At 53.2% G+C, this 15,826-nt stretch overlaps 1 protein-coding gene across 3 annotated transcripts; it reads left to right on the top strand.

The window, feature by feature from the left end:
* Nucleotides 1-896: 896 nt before the first annotated feature.
* Nucleotides 897-14,838, top strand: MTHFR (methylenetetrahydrofolate reductase). 3 transcript variants are annotated; one of them, XM_024210568.1, is made up of 12 exons: nucleotides 897-3,063; nucleotides 4,369-4,617; nucleotides 5,983-6,221; nucleotides 6,609-6,719; nucleotides 6,934-7,127; nucleotides 7,917-8,167; nucleotides 9,107-9,241; nucleotides 9,675-9,855; nucleotides 10,399-10,581; nucleotides 12,966-13,073; nucleotides 13,396-13,515; nucleotides 14,061-14,838. In XM_024210568.1, exons 2-12 carry the CDS (start codon nucleotides 4,379-4,381, stop codon nucleotides 14,256-14,258), a joined length of 1,959 nt encoding a protein of 652 aa, XP_024066336.1. In that variant the 5' UTR covers nucleotides 897-3,063; nucleotides 4,369-4,378; the 3' UTR covers nucleotides 14,259-14,838. The 3 variants fall into 3 exon arrangements, with proteins under 3 accessions (XP_024066336.1, XP_026515763.1, XP_024066337.1); XM_024210569.1 differs by lacking the exon at nucleotides 897-3,063 and adding an exon at nucleotides 4,721-4,777 and having other exon boundaries at nucleotides 4,528-4,617; XM_026659978.1 differs by lacking the exon at nucleotides 897-3,063 and having other exon boundaries at nucleotides 4,052-4,617.
* Nucleotides 14,839-15,826: the final 988 nt, after the last annotated feature.

Genomic DNA, 15,826 nt, shown 5'->3' with positions numbered 1-15,826 from the left:
GAAAAAGAGAGGGAGACTCCTGCCTTGAGCTGCGTGGGAAACTGTTGTTCCATCCAGAGAAAAGTTTGGAGATTTCAAATAAGTTCCCTGGGCTAGATTGGTAAAAAACGGTGAACACCTGAAAATTTTTATTCACAATATTTTGTTTTGGAAACTGAACCTCGGCGTTTCCCAAATGAAATCTGCTCCCAGGCTGCCTGCAGGGGAGCAAGCCCTGACTTCCAAGCAGGTTGGTGAGGAGCCCAGCTTCTGAGCTGACAAGAAGCCAATGCAGGTTTCAAATGCTACCTGGGATCTGTCCAGAGTTAGTGGAAACTGAACTGTTCCTGCAAAATGGCTTGATTGATAAATCAGCAAATTCTGAAACACCCTCTCCCCAGCTTCCCCCAAAATGTTTGGCTTTTTTATTTTATTTTTGGGAATCTTTCTGACTAACTAAACTTCAGCCCTACAGGGATAGCTTCATCCTGGAGTATGGGCAAACTGTGGCATGGACCCAGCCTCCCTAAGCTGACAGCAGCTGTCTGTTTGGAAGTAGGGGAAAGGGCCTTGGGTGCTGGTGGAGAAGGACAATACTTCTAATAATGGGGTGTGTGGGGGGGGGTAATATTAGTCCCATTTTACAGATGGGTAAACAGAGGGATCCCATTCAGTGGGAGAGCCGAGATTAGAACCCTGGAGTCCTGGCCTCTCCTTCTTTGCTCTGTACAGTACTCCCAACCTTTCCAGACTATTGTCCCCCTTTCAGGAGTCTGATTTGTCTTTCATACCCCCAAGTTTTCCCTCACTTAAAAACCACTCTCTTACAAAATCAGACAAAAAAATACAAAGAAGTGTCACAGCACATTATTATTACTGAAAAATTGTTTTTACTTTCTCATTTTTACCATATAATTATAAAATCAATTGGAATATAAATATTGTACTTACATTTCAGTATATAGAGCAGTATAAAGTAATTGTCTGTGACGTAGTTTGTACTGGCTTTGCTAGCGCTTTCTATGTTGTAAAACTAGGCAAATCTCTAGATGAGTTGATGTACTCCCTGGAAGATCTCTGCGTCCCCCCAGGGGTATAAGTACCCCTGGTTGAGAACCACTGAGCTAGGCTGCCTGGCTTAAGCTGCACAGGGGAGGGGTGCACCTGGGCTCAGGAGCGTCTGAGACCTGGGAGAATGGACCGCTCCCCCAGGGTCAGGGGAATGTGGGACCCAGCCAGGATGCCTGCTACACCTCCCATCCCAAAGCTGGGAAGGAGATGTCTATCACAAGCCTGCCTGGCTGCACCCTATTTCTGGTTGTTGGTTCTGCTCTGCTTTGGGGAGGGACAATCTGTCTGAGCAGCTAGGCACGCGCTCCTTCCTGTACTTGCCTTGGGGGTTATTTAAGGTGAATAACTGATTAGTGTGGACAGGGGCCAAGCTGTCCAGATCCAGTCCTTGGAAGAAAAGCCACGTTATCGCCTCTTTCACCGCCACACAAAGGGCAGCATCAGCCCCTGGTCGGTGCCTCTAGCCGCGCCTCGCGCTGGGCACTTGTGAAGCCTGGGCGAAGATTTTTGCCTCTCTGAAACTTTTCACCTCTTGACTTCAGGGAGCAGCAAGTCCCAGCCTCGGGGCTTTCTATCTCTAGCCCCCTTTCCCCTTGTAACTCCATTAATCCTACTTCCCTGGCAGCCCACAAGGCTGTGTGAGCCATTTTCCTCTCTCCTGCTAATGTCCTTGCTGTCTCGGCTGTGGCTGTGCAAACCCAAGCAATCACGTCAATAACAGCAAACGGATACCGGGGAAGAACCAAACCTACGATGAAGGCAGAGGCTGGGCAGATGATTGTTTCTTACATGTTACCGGCCCTTGTCTGGCTTCTCTTGCCAATAAGCTCTGATTGAATCTGAGGATGAGGGCATGGCCTGACATATTGCTGGTGGAGATACCTTATCTGCTGGCTCCTTTTCCAGGCTTACAATCATAAATTGTCCTTCTCTCGCCCCTTTCATCAAAGGGCCTCAAAGCACAGTACAGACCCTAAGGAATGAAGCCTCAACCCTTCCCTGGAGGTGGAGATATAATCCCAGATAGGGAAACTGAGGCACGCCTGTGACTTGCCCAAGGAACCACGGCAACTCAGTAACAGAGCTGGGAAGAGAACCCATGAGGTCGGATTCCCGGTGCCTTTGGTCTAACCCAGTGGTTCTCAACCTATTTACCATTGTGGGCCGCATCCAATACTACCTATATGGCCCTGAGGATGTCACATGGGCCGCAGCTGTGTGCTGACTGGGCCGCAGGTTGAGAACCACTGGGCTAACCACTAACGCCCACTTCTGAGCTGTGGATTAGAACAAGGATGGTGGGGGTGGAGAGCGTCAGGCTTCACTTCTCAGTTACTGAAGGCCAGGATTGGAGTTTTTATGCTGCTTTTGGTTGTTTCTGCTCCAGTCGTAATTTTTCGGGGGTGCTGAGTTACTGTGACTGCTCTGTACACACATCAGGTCTGTATGCACACAAGAGATTGGAGGCCCAGGTACCTCTTGGCATCAGCAGCCTCCCTGCTCCTTTTTCACAACTCCTGCCAGCTGGACAGGTCCCCAGAGGCTAGGCTAAGCCTTTCTCCTGATCCTTTCAGCCTGAGCCCTCGTGCAAGCAGCAAAGGGAGAGCAAAGTCCGCCTGCCAGTGGCTGGTTTGGGTGACATGGACAGGTGGTGCCACAAGTACAGGGTTTGTGCTATCGCTTCCTCCAAACCAGCTCAGAAGTTAAAGCAGCCTGTCCTGGGATGAGCTGGATTGTAAACTTGGCTTCATGCTCCTTTCCAAAGCAGCAGGTGGAGTGCAGCTGAGAGGAGACACTTGGCAAGGCACCGCTAGGCCAGGGAGCCACACTCCACACTGGGAGTTAAGAGGTCTGGCATCTGTTCCCAGCTCTGCCACTGACTTGCTGTGTGTCTTTGGGCACGTCACTTCATCTCTCTGCAGCTCCGCATCCCCATCGGTAAAGCCAGGCTCACAGCGCTGATCTAGTTATAAGACCAGCAGCAGGCCAGGTTGTTTTCGTTCCCGGGCTCAGGTGAGACTTGCCAATCAGTCTGTGCATCCCCCCTTTTAAGGGGCTGGCTGGCAGCTTGTCCCCCAAGGAATAACTACCTTCCCTTTGGCTGCCCTGGCAGACAATAGGACTTTTCCTAGCTTGCATCCAGGCCTCCCAGCATGGTGTATTGGGAAGAGGTTCTCAAGGGAAGGGGATGCTGAGTGCCTGGAAAAGGAGGCTGTGTGTAGAGGGGACTGCTGGGGTGGGGAGACTCTCATGCGACAGGAATGCTGGGTGATGGGGGAGTTCTCAGCTGAAGGCAGATTCGTATCATGCCAGACTGGACACTGCACTAGATAACAGACCGTAGAGAACAAGCTTGGCCCATGTCAGGGCACTGGGACAAGATGACCGTGCTGGACTTTTCCATCTGGCTTCTGCCAGAGGAGAACACTACGGACTTGAGGGCAGGGTTCTGAGCGGAGAGCATGCTGGGTAACAATCCGGCCTCTCTTCCCAAGCTATTTAAAGAAACATTGCGGTTCGGGAACAAACAGAGAGACAGCAAGGCCCTGCTGCGTGCACCCGTTGTGCCAGAGAGGTGGCTGGACGCAGCCCACTCTGGACAGAGCTGCTGGCAAGCCCAGGCGCTGTCCAGAAGGTCAGATTGACATTCACCAGCTGCACGAGGACGCCGCGGTAAATAAATTGTAAAGCATTCGAACGTCCAGAAAGAAACTCTTAAACTTGCTGATTCTGATGAGGGACAAAATCACTCCTGGTTTAACTTTAGGCTTTAGCAGAGTTACACCGGGGTGAATAAGGTCCACTGACTTGCATCGCTGACTGCTCCCCGTCACTGCATACTCAGTCCGATCTCCACGCGCCGCTGCTAAGGAGGGCTGACTCGGGTCCTGCAGGAGCTAGTTTGGAGGCAGGAACTACCGTACCCGCCAGAACTCCTTGGGGAGCATTAGCAGGCGCCAAAGTCATTCAGCTGGCCCTGCTGTCCTGGTCAGGGCTCAGGCCCCATTGCTGCTCAGTGGGATTTCTGTACTGTTAAATACCATTGAGCAGACATGGGTGGACAGTTCAGGGAAGGGAGGGTGTGGAGTGATTTTTAACAGCCCCTGAGTCTCCTTCCAGCCCCACCGAAATCATCAGGTGTGGTGGATCGTTGACAACAGGGAGGCAACATGCATTCCTCCTACATCCTGTGCCCTGTGATCCCCTTGTCTTCCTGCACCCTCCTCCAGCTCCTGCTTAGAGCAGCCTCCCATAAACTGCTTTCCTAGCCACCCCCTAGGCAGTGACACCCACCCTCCTCCCCTCGCCCCCTCCCAGAGAGCACATCATGGTCAACGAGCCCCACAGCGCCAGCAATGGGAGCGCCAGTTCCAGGTCGGACGGCAGCAGCAGCGGCAGTGAGGGCTCCAAGGACAGCTCGCGATGCTCCACCCCCGTCCTGGATGCGGAGCGCCACGAGCGGCTGCGGGAGAAGATGCGCCGGCGATACGACTCCGGGGACAAGTGGTTCTCCTTAGAGTTCTTCCCCCCGCGGACGGCCAATGGTGCGGTCAACCTGATCTCCAGGTGAGCCCTGCGGGGTGGGGGAAACAGGGAGGAGGCACGATGGCTTTGATTGGGGGACAGCCTGATAGAGCCGGTTCAGGCCTGTGCTCTGTCTCCCTTCCAGGTGAAGAAGCAGGTAATGGGTCTGTGCTTCCCTGCTGAGAAGGGTGATGGACTCCAGGTAATTCATCTTTGCATCCCCATAGAGTTAAACACCATGGTGGGATTACTAAGGGGGCTGGATCATTTCGTATGCGAACATATTCCTGCTAAAGGTGAATCCACATTCATGCTTCAGAGTCTGAGCTGATCACTGTGGGGTCAGGCAGGGGAGCAGAAAGGAATCTTCCTCTTGCTTAGTGAGCAGGATCCAGTAGGTGCATGCGTGGGGTGCGTATGGGTGTCTCTCCAGGAAGCATCGTGTATTAGTTTCTGCCCCTGGCAATGACCAAACTAGATGGACCGGTGGCTGGTCTAATCTTGCGGGGCCCATGGCCTTGGCAACATGAATCCTGCTTGCTTTCCGGTCATCTAGATGCTTTGCTTTAGGCCCTTGTCTTTTCCCGCTCCTGGTGGGCGTCTCTCCCTGTGTGTCCAGGCCAAACCTCTGCAGTGCTGCGTAATGCGAACGCTCTGCCCCCTGTGCCCAGCCCATGCAGGAAGGGCCTCTTGGGTCACAAGTCACCGTGGCAACGTCCAAAGGGAAAGGTGTGGTTTGAAAACCTCTGGCCTGTGCTAACGGAATAACAGGGCCCTGCTTTGCACGCCTTGGCCAGGTTCCAGCCTGGGGTAAGCAGGGGCAGCAGCACTGAAGGCAGGGGAGTCTCTGGCATCTGGAGCAGGCCTCCGTTTGGAATCTGGACTTAGATTAGACCTATTAGTTCCCCTTCCCCTCCTAATGGCCCCAGCAGCGCCTGCTTATTCCCTGTAGTCCCCGTTATACCCTATTCCCTAGATGCGTATCGTAGCCATGGGCCTGCCACCTTCTCCTTTGGAAGAAGATGCCACAGCCTCCTAGATGTGGCTGGGAGGAAGCTTCTGGTAGATCCGGTCTAGAATTCTTCCTCTTTAAAAAAAAAAAAAAAAAAAGTTGTCCGAACTGCTAGTTCCACCCCTTTGGCTCTCCCTGAACATGATCTCGCCTCTGTGGTGTTGATCTGCCAGGTTCTCGTGGCCCTTAGTAGTTCCTTCACCAACCTGGAGCGAGTAAGGTCTTGGTCTCTTTTCCTGAGGTGGCTGCTTCAGCCCAGTAACTGTTCTTGCTGCTCTGGTCCAAATTCCCTCCCGTCTGCCACACGCTGTCTGGTAGTGAGTGCGATATTCCAGGCCTGGGGGTGGCAGCGCCCCCACAGGCTAGCAATAAACTGCTTCTGTTATAATCTGCAGGTTCGACCGCATGGGGATGGGTGGCCCCCTCTTCATTGATGTGACCTGGCACCCGGCAGGGGACCCGGGCTCCGACAAGGAGACCTCCTCCATGATCATTGCCAACACGGCCGTCAACTACTGTGGCCTGGAGACCGTCCTGCACATGACATGTTGCAACCAGACCAAGGAGGAGATCACAGGGCATCTGCAGAAAGCCAAGCATCTGGGGCTGAAGAACATCATGGCGCTGCGAGGAGGTGAGCCTTGGGGATAATGCCAGAGGTACCTTCACCTCCAGTGAGCGACTCCTCTGTGGGAGGAACTAGAATGAACCAATCTGGCGATCTAGCATCCCTCCCAGTTCTGGGGCCATGTGATTAAGCATCTGTCTGAATCTGTTGTCCCAGGATAGGGAAGTCCTCTTGGGTTAGGGCTGAGATGAGTTAACCTTAGCCCAGAAGGCGTGGTGCCTCCAGCTCAGGTGGTGGAGGTGAAGGGCCCATGGGTGGAACCAAGTAAGGGTCCAATGACCTTGGAGATGCCATTTCCCCTTCCTCTCAGTGATGGGCGGCCCGTCTAGCACTGGTTGAGCTTTGCTATACACAGGCCATGGGTCAGACCCGTCTCCATTTCTCCTCATGCAGACCCCATTGGCGAGGAGTGGGAGGAAGAGGTGGAAGGCTTCAACTACGCCGTCGACTTGGTGAAGCACATTCGCTGCGAGTTCGATGACTATTTTGACATCTGCGTGGCAGGTAAACACGTCTTTTTATGGGCGAGCGGTGGTGGGGTTTGCCTCTGATCGTGGGGATCGGCAGACTGTGCTGGCAAGACTCTGAGCGACAGCTTGTGGATGCTGGACTCGGTCCTGAATGGTTCAGGCGTTTGATGCCCCAGCGTGACCGAAGCTCTGAAGGAGAAAACGTGCTGCCTCCTGGCTCAGCTCCTCCTCTTCTCTTCTCTCTGAAGGTTACCCCAAGGGCCACCCTGAAGCCGAGAGCTACGAAGCCGACCTGAGGCACTTGAAGGAGAAAGTCTCTGCTGGGGCTGACTTCATCATCACGCAGCTCTTCTTCAGGTCCAAGACCTTCCTCGCGTTCATGAAGGACTGTCAGGCCATTGGCATCACCTGCCCCATCGTACCTGGCATCTTTCCCATCCAGGTGAGATTCCCCAGCCCTTGCCAGGACGGGTCCATAGTTGGATTTTTGGGCTAAATCCTGCCAGGTCCCAAGCACCCTCAACTAAAGCTCCAAGTCACTGGGAGATGAGGGTGCTCAGTGCTCCCCAGGAGGCAACTGGTAGCTTGTAAGATCTGACTGTTGTCTCTGCAGAGCAAAAATGTAGCAGGACAAAGTAATGGAAGGATGGTGGGAGCCACCTTTCCAGGGGGGTCTTCATTAGTCATGTCACTAAGCACACCTAGCACAATGCAATGGGTAAACTGGAGCCCTCGGCCAAACAGTGCCAAGCCAATAACTGCAGGTCTCTTCCCTGAAGAGTTTACAGTCTAAAGACACCAGCCGGGATGCTACGGTACAGAACAGCGGCTCGGAGCTTTGCATTCCTCTTTACGCTTCCGCCTTGCCTGCAGAGATCTTGAGTGCTTTTCAAACACGAATTAACCCCCAATTGCCTGCCCCCTTTGAAGGAGGTAAATACTGCCCCCTTTTTAAAGATTGGGGCGGGGGGGGGGAAGAAATGGAGCACAGAGAGGTTAAAGTGATTTGTCGGAGGTTGCACTAAAAATCAGTGATAAAGATGGGAATAGAACCCAGGGGTCCTGATGCAAAGTCTCCTGTTTTGACTACTATAAAAACTCTTCCCCCAGCGGAGATCTTTCCTGGTACAGATATTACTTTGTCAACTGGCTGGGGAACAGAAATAGGCCTGAAAATTGAAAGGCCTCGTTAGCCTTTCCCTCAGGTATTCCCCTTGTATCCCATACCCAGGGTTACCATTCTCTGCGCCAGCTCGTGAAGCTCTCCAAACTCGAGGTGCCACAGGAGATCAAAGAAGTGATCGAGCCCATCAAGGACAACGACGCAGCCATCCGGAACTACGGGGTGGAGCTGGCGGTGTCCATGTGCCGGGAGCTGCTGGACAGTGGCATGGTGTCTGGTCTGCATTTCTACACCCTCAACAGAGAAGTGGCCACCACTGAGATCCTCAAACGTCTGGGCATTTGGAAAGAGGATCCCAGGTGAGCAGAGAGCTACTCCTGGAACATCTTTTTCCTGTCACAGCTGCACCTTCAATAGATATGACCTGTAAAGGAAAGAAAAAGAGCTGGTGCCTTTCCTTTACTGCTTTCTGCAGTAAAGGAAACCTTGGCTGGTGGTTCCCCCGCACTGCCACCCTCTCCTTCTGTTTGTATTGATACATTAGAAATTCAGGTCTGGCCTTCCCTAGAGGACTCTGTGGATGACTGGAGAGCTGGGAGGATTATGACCTCAAAAGTACTAAGGGTGTGAGAGCTGCAGCAACGGAGGGGAAGGTGGTTTGTAGTCAGACTGTTTAAACCTATTGGCGGGGTTTTGTTTTGTGGTATAGGTGTGGGTTTGTTGTGGCTTTTGTTGTTTTTTGTTGTTGTTTTTTTTTTACAAGCACTTAACTCAAATGCGTGACGAACAGTCGGGAGATAAGAACTTTTCATCTTCCCCATCCCTTGGTGTTAAGTGCTGAGTAAGCTCAAACTGTGATCTCCAGCAGAAATAGGGAAAATGTTCAATAGTTGAGCAGGGGGCTGTCCGGTGAGGGTGGGGGACACAAACATTGGGGTCTTTTTTTCTTTTAAAAATAGTAAACCTTTCAGGCCTGTCTAGCCACCAGAAAAGGGCAGGAGCCCGTCTGTGTATTTAATCTGTGCAATTCGTCTTTAACAAACTGCCCAGCCGCCTGGGAGGATACATGTGAGGGGGATAACGAATGCCTTGGCATGAACTGCCATCTCCCGAATGGGGGAGAGGTATCCGCTCGGGAGGGAGGTGCCTCTGTGGATGCAGTGAGGGCTCTCAATTCTGCTTCAGTCCCCCAGAGCCCTGCCTCTCCCATAAAATGCATTTACTAGCAGTGCTTTCAATCCCAAAACAGGGAGTCTGTTACGGAGAAGCCACCCTAATAATCTCCATTTTCCCCAAAGACGGCCTCTGCCCTGGGCAGTCAGCGCCCACCCCAAGAGGAGAGTCGAAGACGTCCGGCCTATTTTCTGGGCCTCCAGGCCAAAGAGCTACATTCACCGAACTCAGGAATGGGACGATTTCCCCAATGGCCGCTGGTGAGTCTCTGGCCTAGGCCAAAGGGGGCTGGAGCCAGGGCGAGTGGAGCAGGAAGCCATTTGAGTCATGGGACCATCCGCTCCGACTTCACTTGAAATGGAAGGGTGGCTCTGTAGGACAGGCAGAGGCTGCTGGACTCGTTTCAGGACTCTTTTGGAGTCCCGTCACTTAGTCCATCTGGTGATACTTTGCTAGGAGACTCTCTGGTGGTGCCCTGTTGCTTGGAGCTGCATGAGGGGGCGAGCTGCTGGGTGGGGTTGAGTGGATGGCCCCAATGCGGTGGGGGTGCGGATCCCTGGTTGATTGGCGACTCTCTCCCCATCTTGGGGGGTGGGGGGTGGCTTTTTCCCCACCCTCTGGAACAGTCCGTCAAGCAGGTCACATTCCACCCCAGGCAGCACATAAACCCCGTCTCTCTGCTCCACCCCGCAGGGGGAACTCTTCCTCGCCAGCCTTCGGCGAGCTGAAGGACTATTACCTCTTCTACCTGAAGAGCAAGTCGCCTCGGGAGGAGCTCCTGAAGATGTGGGGGGAGGAGCTGATGAGCGAGGAGAGTGTCTTCGAGGTGTTCACCTGTTACATCTCCGGAGAGCCCAACAAGGAGGGGCACAAGGTGAGTGAAGGCCTGGGGCTGAGAACGGAGAGGGAGGCTCATTGGAGAGTGGGGCAGTGCAGCCCCCAACGAGGACTGGCTCGGAGAGAGACAATGTTGCTTATTTCATGCCCTCTCAAAGGCATCAAGCACCCTGTGACATTCCTCTACACAGGGTCAGGGCGTTCCTCCACCAAGGGGGGGACTCTCGGCACGGGAGAGCCAGCACCCAGAGCTAGGAACAAACCTGGACAAAGATGTCCTTGTGCTGTGAAAGGGCCAAGACCAGTGAAAAGCACCCCTGGTTTGAAGGGGGTCTCTGAGATGGGCTGTATTGGCCCATGTAGGGCTTTAAAGAAGCTGCCTGGGATCTCGATTTGCACCCAGAAGGGAGCTGTCAGACTGCGCGAGGTAAGAGCACTTGTGGGCTGTGCTCTCACTAGCTCATCTCACCTACGAGGTGGGCAGCCATATCCCCATCCACTGGAGTCTTGTCGCTGCCCGGTGCTGTGAGGTTAGGGTAATGGATAGACCCTTGGATTTCACTCTCTTTCCTTCCTGCAGGTGACCTGCCTGCCCTGGAACGACGACCCTCTCGCTGCTGAAACCAACCTCTTGAAGGAGCAGCTGGAGAAGGTGAACAGAAGAGGAATCCTGACCATCAACTCCCAGCCAAACATCAATGGCAAACCGTCCACTGACCCCATCGTGGGCTGGGGGCCCAGTGGGGGCTATGTCTTCCAGAAGGTACCAAGCATAGATGTGTATGGCTAGAAGGGACCCTTAGCATCTAGTCTGGCCTCTTATGCAGGAGATCGAAGAACGTTGTTCGATTTCTGCATCCAGCCCGGTAACAGCGGGTTGAGCTAGAAGTACCTCTGTAGAAAGAGATCCAGCCTAGATTTTTTTAACCTTCACGTGATGACCGATCTCTAGATAATTCATTCCAGTGGCTAATTACCCCCACTGTTAAAAAATGGGACTTGATTTCTAGTCTGAATTTGTCTAGCTTCCACTTCCAGCCATTGGATCTTGTGACGCCTTTGCTTGCTAAGATTGAAGAGCCCCTTATCAGGAATCTTCTCCCCCTAGGCACTTCTAGACTGTGATCCAGTCACCTGTCAGTCTCCTCTTGGATAGACAGATGGAGCCTCTCACTGAAAGGCAGGCTTTCGACACCTGGATAGTCCTACCCCAATGCCTGTATCTCAAGGCTGCTGTACCAGCCTCTTCCATTCGCCGTCTTTTCCAAAGCTGCTTATTTCAGAGCTGGGGTTTGTTGGGCTAAGGACACGTCTAGCTTCAATTCCCTGAGCTCCCTCCCAGACCTTTCGGCTTGTTACTTTCCAAAAACCTGCGTTACAGGAAGTGATAGCATCTGGCTACGTGCCCAATAAGAGAATTTTCTGCCAGCTTGCGGTGACTCTGCTGTCTGGTGCAAGAGCAGGCAGGGAGATCTGGCAGGAGATGGGGACCGAGAAGATCTGGACTGTACTCCTGGCTCTTCCACCCACTCGCTGTGTTGCCTTGGGCGAGCCAATTAATCTACAAACCTCTATTTCCTCATCTGTAAAATAGGGACAGTGCCACTTCCCGGCCTTTGAAGTGTTTCACCTCTGGGGATGGAGAGTGCTACTTACATTTTCCCTCTCATGGACCAGGCCCCACTCTAAGTGCTGCCTGCAGGGTATCCAGTAGGTGGTGCTCTTCCCTCCAAGCCACTGCCTCACATGGTGGTGCAGGAGGTACTGTCCTTTGGAGGAAACAGAACACTGAGAATGTCATAGGATCTTTAAGGACCGCAAGAGTGTCCTGGTCAGCTTCCAGCTTGTTGTTCTGCTTCCCTAAACTCTCCCTGCAGTTTCACTCGGAGAGGGATGCCTAGCTCATAGGTCGCACTTCTCATCAGATCTCAAGGTGCTTTACAAAGGCTCATTATCCCCTTTTACAGATGGGGAAACTGAGGCACAAAGAGGGGAAATAGCTTGCCCAGGGTTACCCAGCTGGCTAGTGACAGAGCCAGGACTAGAACCCAGGTCTCTGGCATCCCAGACCAGTGCTCTGTCCCCTAGACCATACTGCCTGCCCGTTGTTCTTTATTGCCAGTCCTGACCAGTTGCACAGTGTTACCATGCACTGTTCAGCCAGCGCCTGTGCTCCACCCCAGAGCCTGGCTACATTTCAGCGATGGCTGGAAGCGATTTCTGTATTTCCCTTGCCTGTCTCGTGTGAGAGAGACAGCACTTTGAGATCCTCCAGTGAATGGCGCTATAGAAGTGCAAAATATCATGATGATGATGGGGTCCCCCAGCATCAAGGTAAACAGTGGGAGCAGAGCACATGGTGGGGAACAATACGAGCCAATTCAAAGGGATTTGGATCGTTAAAGCCGCTGGGCCAGCAGATGGCAAATGCAGTTCAGTGGCGAAAGATTTCCCCAGGAGCAAGGAAATCAATCATCCAACACAATGGCCAGGAAACAGAGCTAGTGCCCAGTTGGGAGGGAGGCAGTTGCTGAATCCAGCCCAGAGCAGCAGCCAATGGGGAAAAGGAGGAATTAGGCTGTCTTAGGCATACGCAGAGGACACCAGACAAAAGAGGTGCTGCTGTGACTGGTCGGGCCCTCATTAGAGCCCAGCTGGGATCGCTCGCCGGACCGCGGGGGTGAGATTGCCAACGGGGGTGCAGCACAGAACAAAGCTGTCAAGCCGGAGTCTTTTAGAAACAGAGCCCACGGGGAGGCTTGATTTTGGACCCCTTCACTCTGAAGGACCTAAGCTAGGAGGATGGGTAAGAGGCTGCCTGCAAAGGATTATCAATACATTGGGCTTGTGCCCTGTGTTACCTCTGTGTGCTAGGCACTTTTGGGGCCACTGCCACTTCTGCCCTTTGTTTATTTGGCCATTCCCAGCTCTCCCCCTGACTTGCCTCAGTTTCCCCATCTATAAAATGGGGATAGTATGGGCCTGTCTCAGGGGGTGGGATGGATGGATTCTTCTTAGTACCTTCCCCATTTTAGCTGCTGGGGCTTCAGAAAACTGGATGAGTCCTCAACAGCTGGGTTTCCCACGGGTTCCTCCCGTCCCTGCACTGCAATGAGTTTTGGCTTCTGTTTCCTCCCGCCCACGCAGGCATACCTGGAATTCTTCACCTCCAGCGAGAACATCACCGCGCTGCTCAAAGTGCTGAAGACGAAGAAGTACGAGCTCCGTGTGAATTACCACATTGTCAACGTCCGGGTAAGAGCGTGCTTAGCCGATGCTTCCCTCCCGCCACGTCCCGGAGACCCCGGCGGCCGAGGTCCTAAGGAGAGAGAGCAGGTCTGCCAGCAGGTCTGCCAGCTGGGAGCTGGTAATCGGACAGGGTGAAGCGGCACTAGCTATTCCCTGCAGCTCCTTCCTGAGCTGTTGGCTTTTCACCGGTTGGTTGATGGTTTAATTTCAGGAAGTAGCGCCCAGAAAAGCACCTCTGCGCCATGGCCCAGCTCCACTGCCCCCACTTCCCGCTCGGGACCATCTTTCCCTAGAAACTGCTTCCAATGTCCCGTCCTCCTCTTGGCAGGGTGAAAACATCACCAACGCTCCCGATCTGCAGCCCAACGCCGTGACCTGGGGCATCTTCCCAGGCAGAGAGATCATTCAGCCGACGGTTGTGGATCCAGTTAGCTTCATGTACTGGAAGGTAAGAGCCTCACTCCAGCTGACCTTTAACGTATCCCCACCTGGGGGTTAGAGAGAGGTGGTGCGGTTTGGTTTGGGGGGTTTTGTCTCTTCTTTATCAAGACCCACTGGACAGTCACAGGGCCACGGTAGTGCCTAGATGGGTTCCATCCTATGCTCCTTAGTCCTTATGCAATGGGAGCTTTGTCTGAGTGAGGGCTGCAAGATTCCCCTCCCCCCCGCATTATGTATTTGTTGTCTATCTGAAGTTGGCAATGTGAGTGCCAGCCCCAGGATTTCTGTGCCAGTTCCCACAGCAGTTGAGGCTGAGGCAGTACTGAGCAGCACTGGTGAAGAATACGCATGCACATGGTTTCTAGAAAGCAGGAGGCTGCGTTGATTTACTGCCCCGATCCTCAGCTGTGGAGTGGGGCAGACGCGAAGCCATACGCCCTCTGGCTTCCCCTCCCAAGACGAGCCGCCCTACACGACGACGTAGGCGTCGCAGCTAATGTGACGCACGTGCAGGTGGTGACTGTACCAAGCTCTCTGCCTTTGTCCCAACAGGATGAGGCCTTCGCTTTGTGGATTGAGCAGTGGGCTAAGCTGTACGAAGAGGAGTCTCCCTCTCGCATGATTATCCAGTACATCCACGACAACTACTACTTGGTCAACCTGGTGGACAATGAGTTCCCGCTGGAGAACTGCCTGTGGCAGGTCATGGAGGACACTTTTGAGTTGTTGAACTGTCCCACGGAGCAGTGAGTCACAGCTGCCTGCTCCGTCCATCCACCCGCTCACTGCAGGCAGCACAACTGCCATGGGGCAAGAGGAGCCCGGCTTGGCAGGACAGGGAGCCAGACACTCCGCCCAAGGGCCATGACCACTCTGCTCTCACCTCCTCATTGAGCCACGTTCTTTCTCCTGCTCTGCCCGAGGCACATGCTCGTCTCTCCCAGAGCAAGACTCCATCGGGGCTTCCCAATGCCCCTCTCTGTTACAAACTAACCATGTCCCAGTCTGTTCTCATATGCTAATGGCAGCTAGAACCATCTGAACCTCCCCGCAGAGCTGCAGGCTGCACTCTAAGAAACGATCCAGCAGCTTTTTCAGTGTCCTCTTCAGGGTCTGTTTCAATGTGATCATAGTGGGGACTCGCCCACTCACTGCAGCAGAGACAGCGTGCTGGGGTATTTGGACACTAAATGGTCTAAAAGACTTGGTCACGTTTTTCTCCCAACCTCCCCACTCCCCTTTTTGTTTTGTTTTTTAAAGGAACGGGAAGAAGGGAATTCTCCAGGTCAATTTCAGCTCTAGTTCAGTGATTAGGAATTAATTAATAAATAGCAGACACTCACATGTGCCTCATTTCTGGATCAATGAGATGGGTGCAAAATCTCTCAGCCCTGGGTTTGGATTTTAGGTCAGTTCAGCTCTAACCCAGCTGAAAGCGGTTTTGAGAGTCATGCCAACATCCTCTCCATGCTCAAGGATGACAGTGAGGTTGCTCCATTAAGGGTGGGGCCAGCCAGGCAGGAGTGAGGCGTTTAGCAGTGGGGCTAGTGTGTGTCATGTACCAACTGCTCAGGGACTGGATTTTACAGCCTGTGGCCTCCACTGGTACAGGTGCAGATTGGAGGTGTGCGCACAACCTACCCCTGTGGCTGGGCCACAGAGCTGGTTAAGCCGGCTCCAGTCTGGCTAACAGAGCTGGGGCTTTCACCCTCCGGCAGTGGATGCTCATGCTTTATAGTAATCCAAGGGAAACCTTAAAATGTCCCAACAAGATGCAGGGTTGGTGTGTGAGCTTTTTCATTTTCCCCACAGCTCAAGCCAGGATGAACTATTCCTAATCCCTGCCCTAGGCTGGATTGTGGATCCAACTATGTTTAATCCCTACACTGTAGAGGTACCTGGGTAAACACTCTAAATCTGACAGTTAAAACATGGTTCGCTTTAGGAACACGATCAGAATCTGGATGGTACAGGCCCAGTGGTGTTACAGAAGTGTGTAGTGTTGTCTTGTGTGCTGGAAGATCAGGCTTAACCATGGTTTAACTGTCTCTCCAACCAGTCAGGAGTGGGAGAGTCTAGCCAGGCGGAGTCATTCCAATGTGCTGGGTGCACAGCTTTGAACACACCTCTGCTAGCAGGGGGCCCTAGGCCTGGGGCCTTGAGCACCACAACCAGGGCCTTGCGCACAGCACGAGCTCAAACAATAAACAGTCCTCAGGCAGCAGCAGTTCTAGTTAAACTGAGCAGCTGGTGCAGTCAAGGATTCAGCCCCTCCAGAGCCTAGCTGAGCAGTGGGACAGGTCCATTCTGCACAAGTG

This window comes from Terrapene carolina, unplaced genomic scaffold (genome assembly GCF_002925995.2).
Source record: "Terrapene carolina triunguis isolate 2854851 unplaced genomic scaffold, T_m_triunguis-2.0 Scaffold714, whole genome shotgun sequence".
NCBI classification, from domain to species: domain Eukaryota; kingdom Metazoa; phylum Chordata; order Testudines; family Emydidae; genus Terrapene; species Terrapene triunguis.
This window is presented reverse-complemented; position numbering and strand designations above follow the sequence as displayed.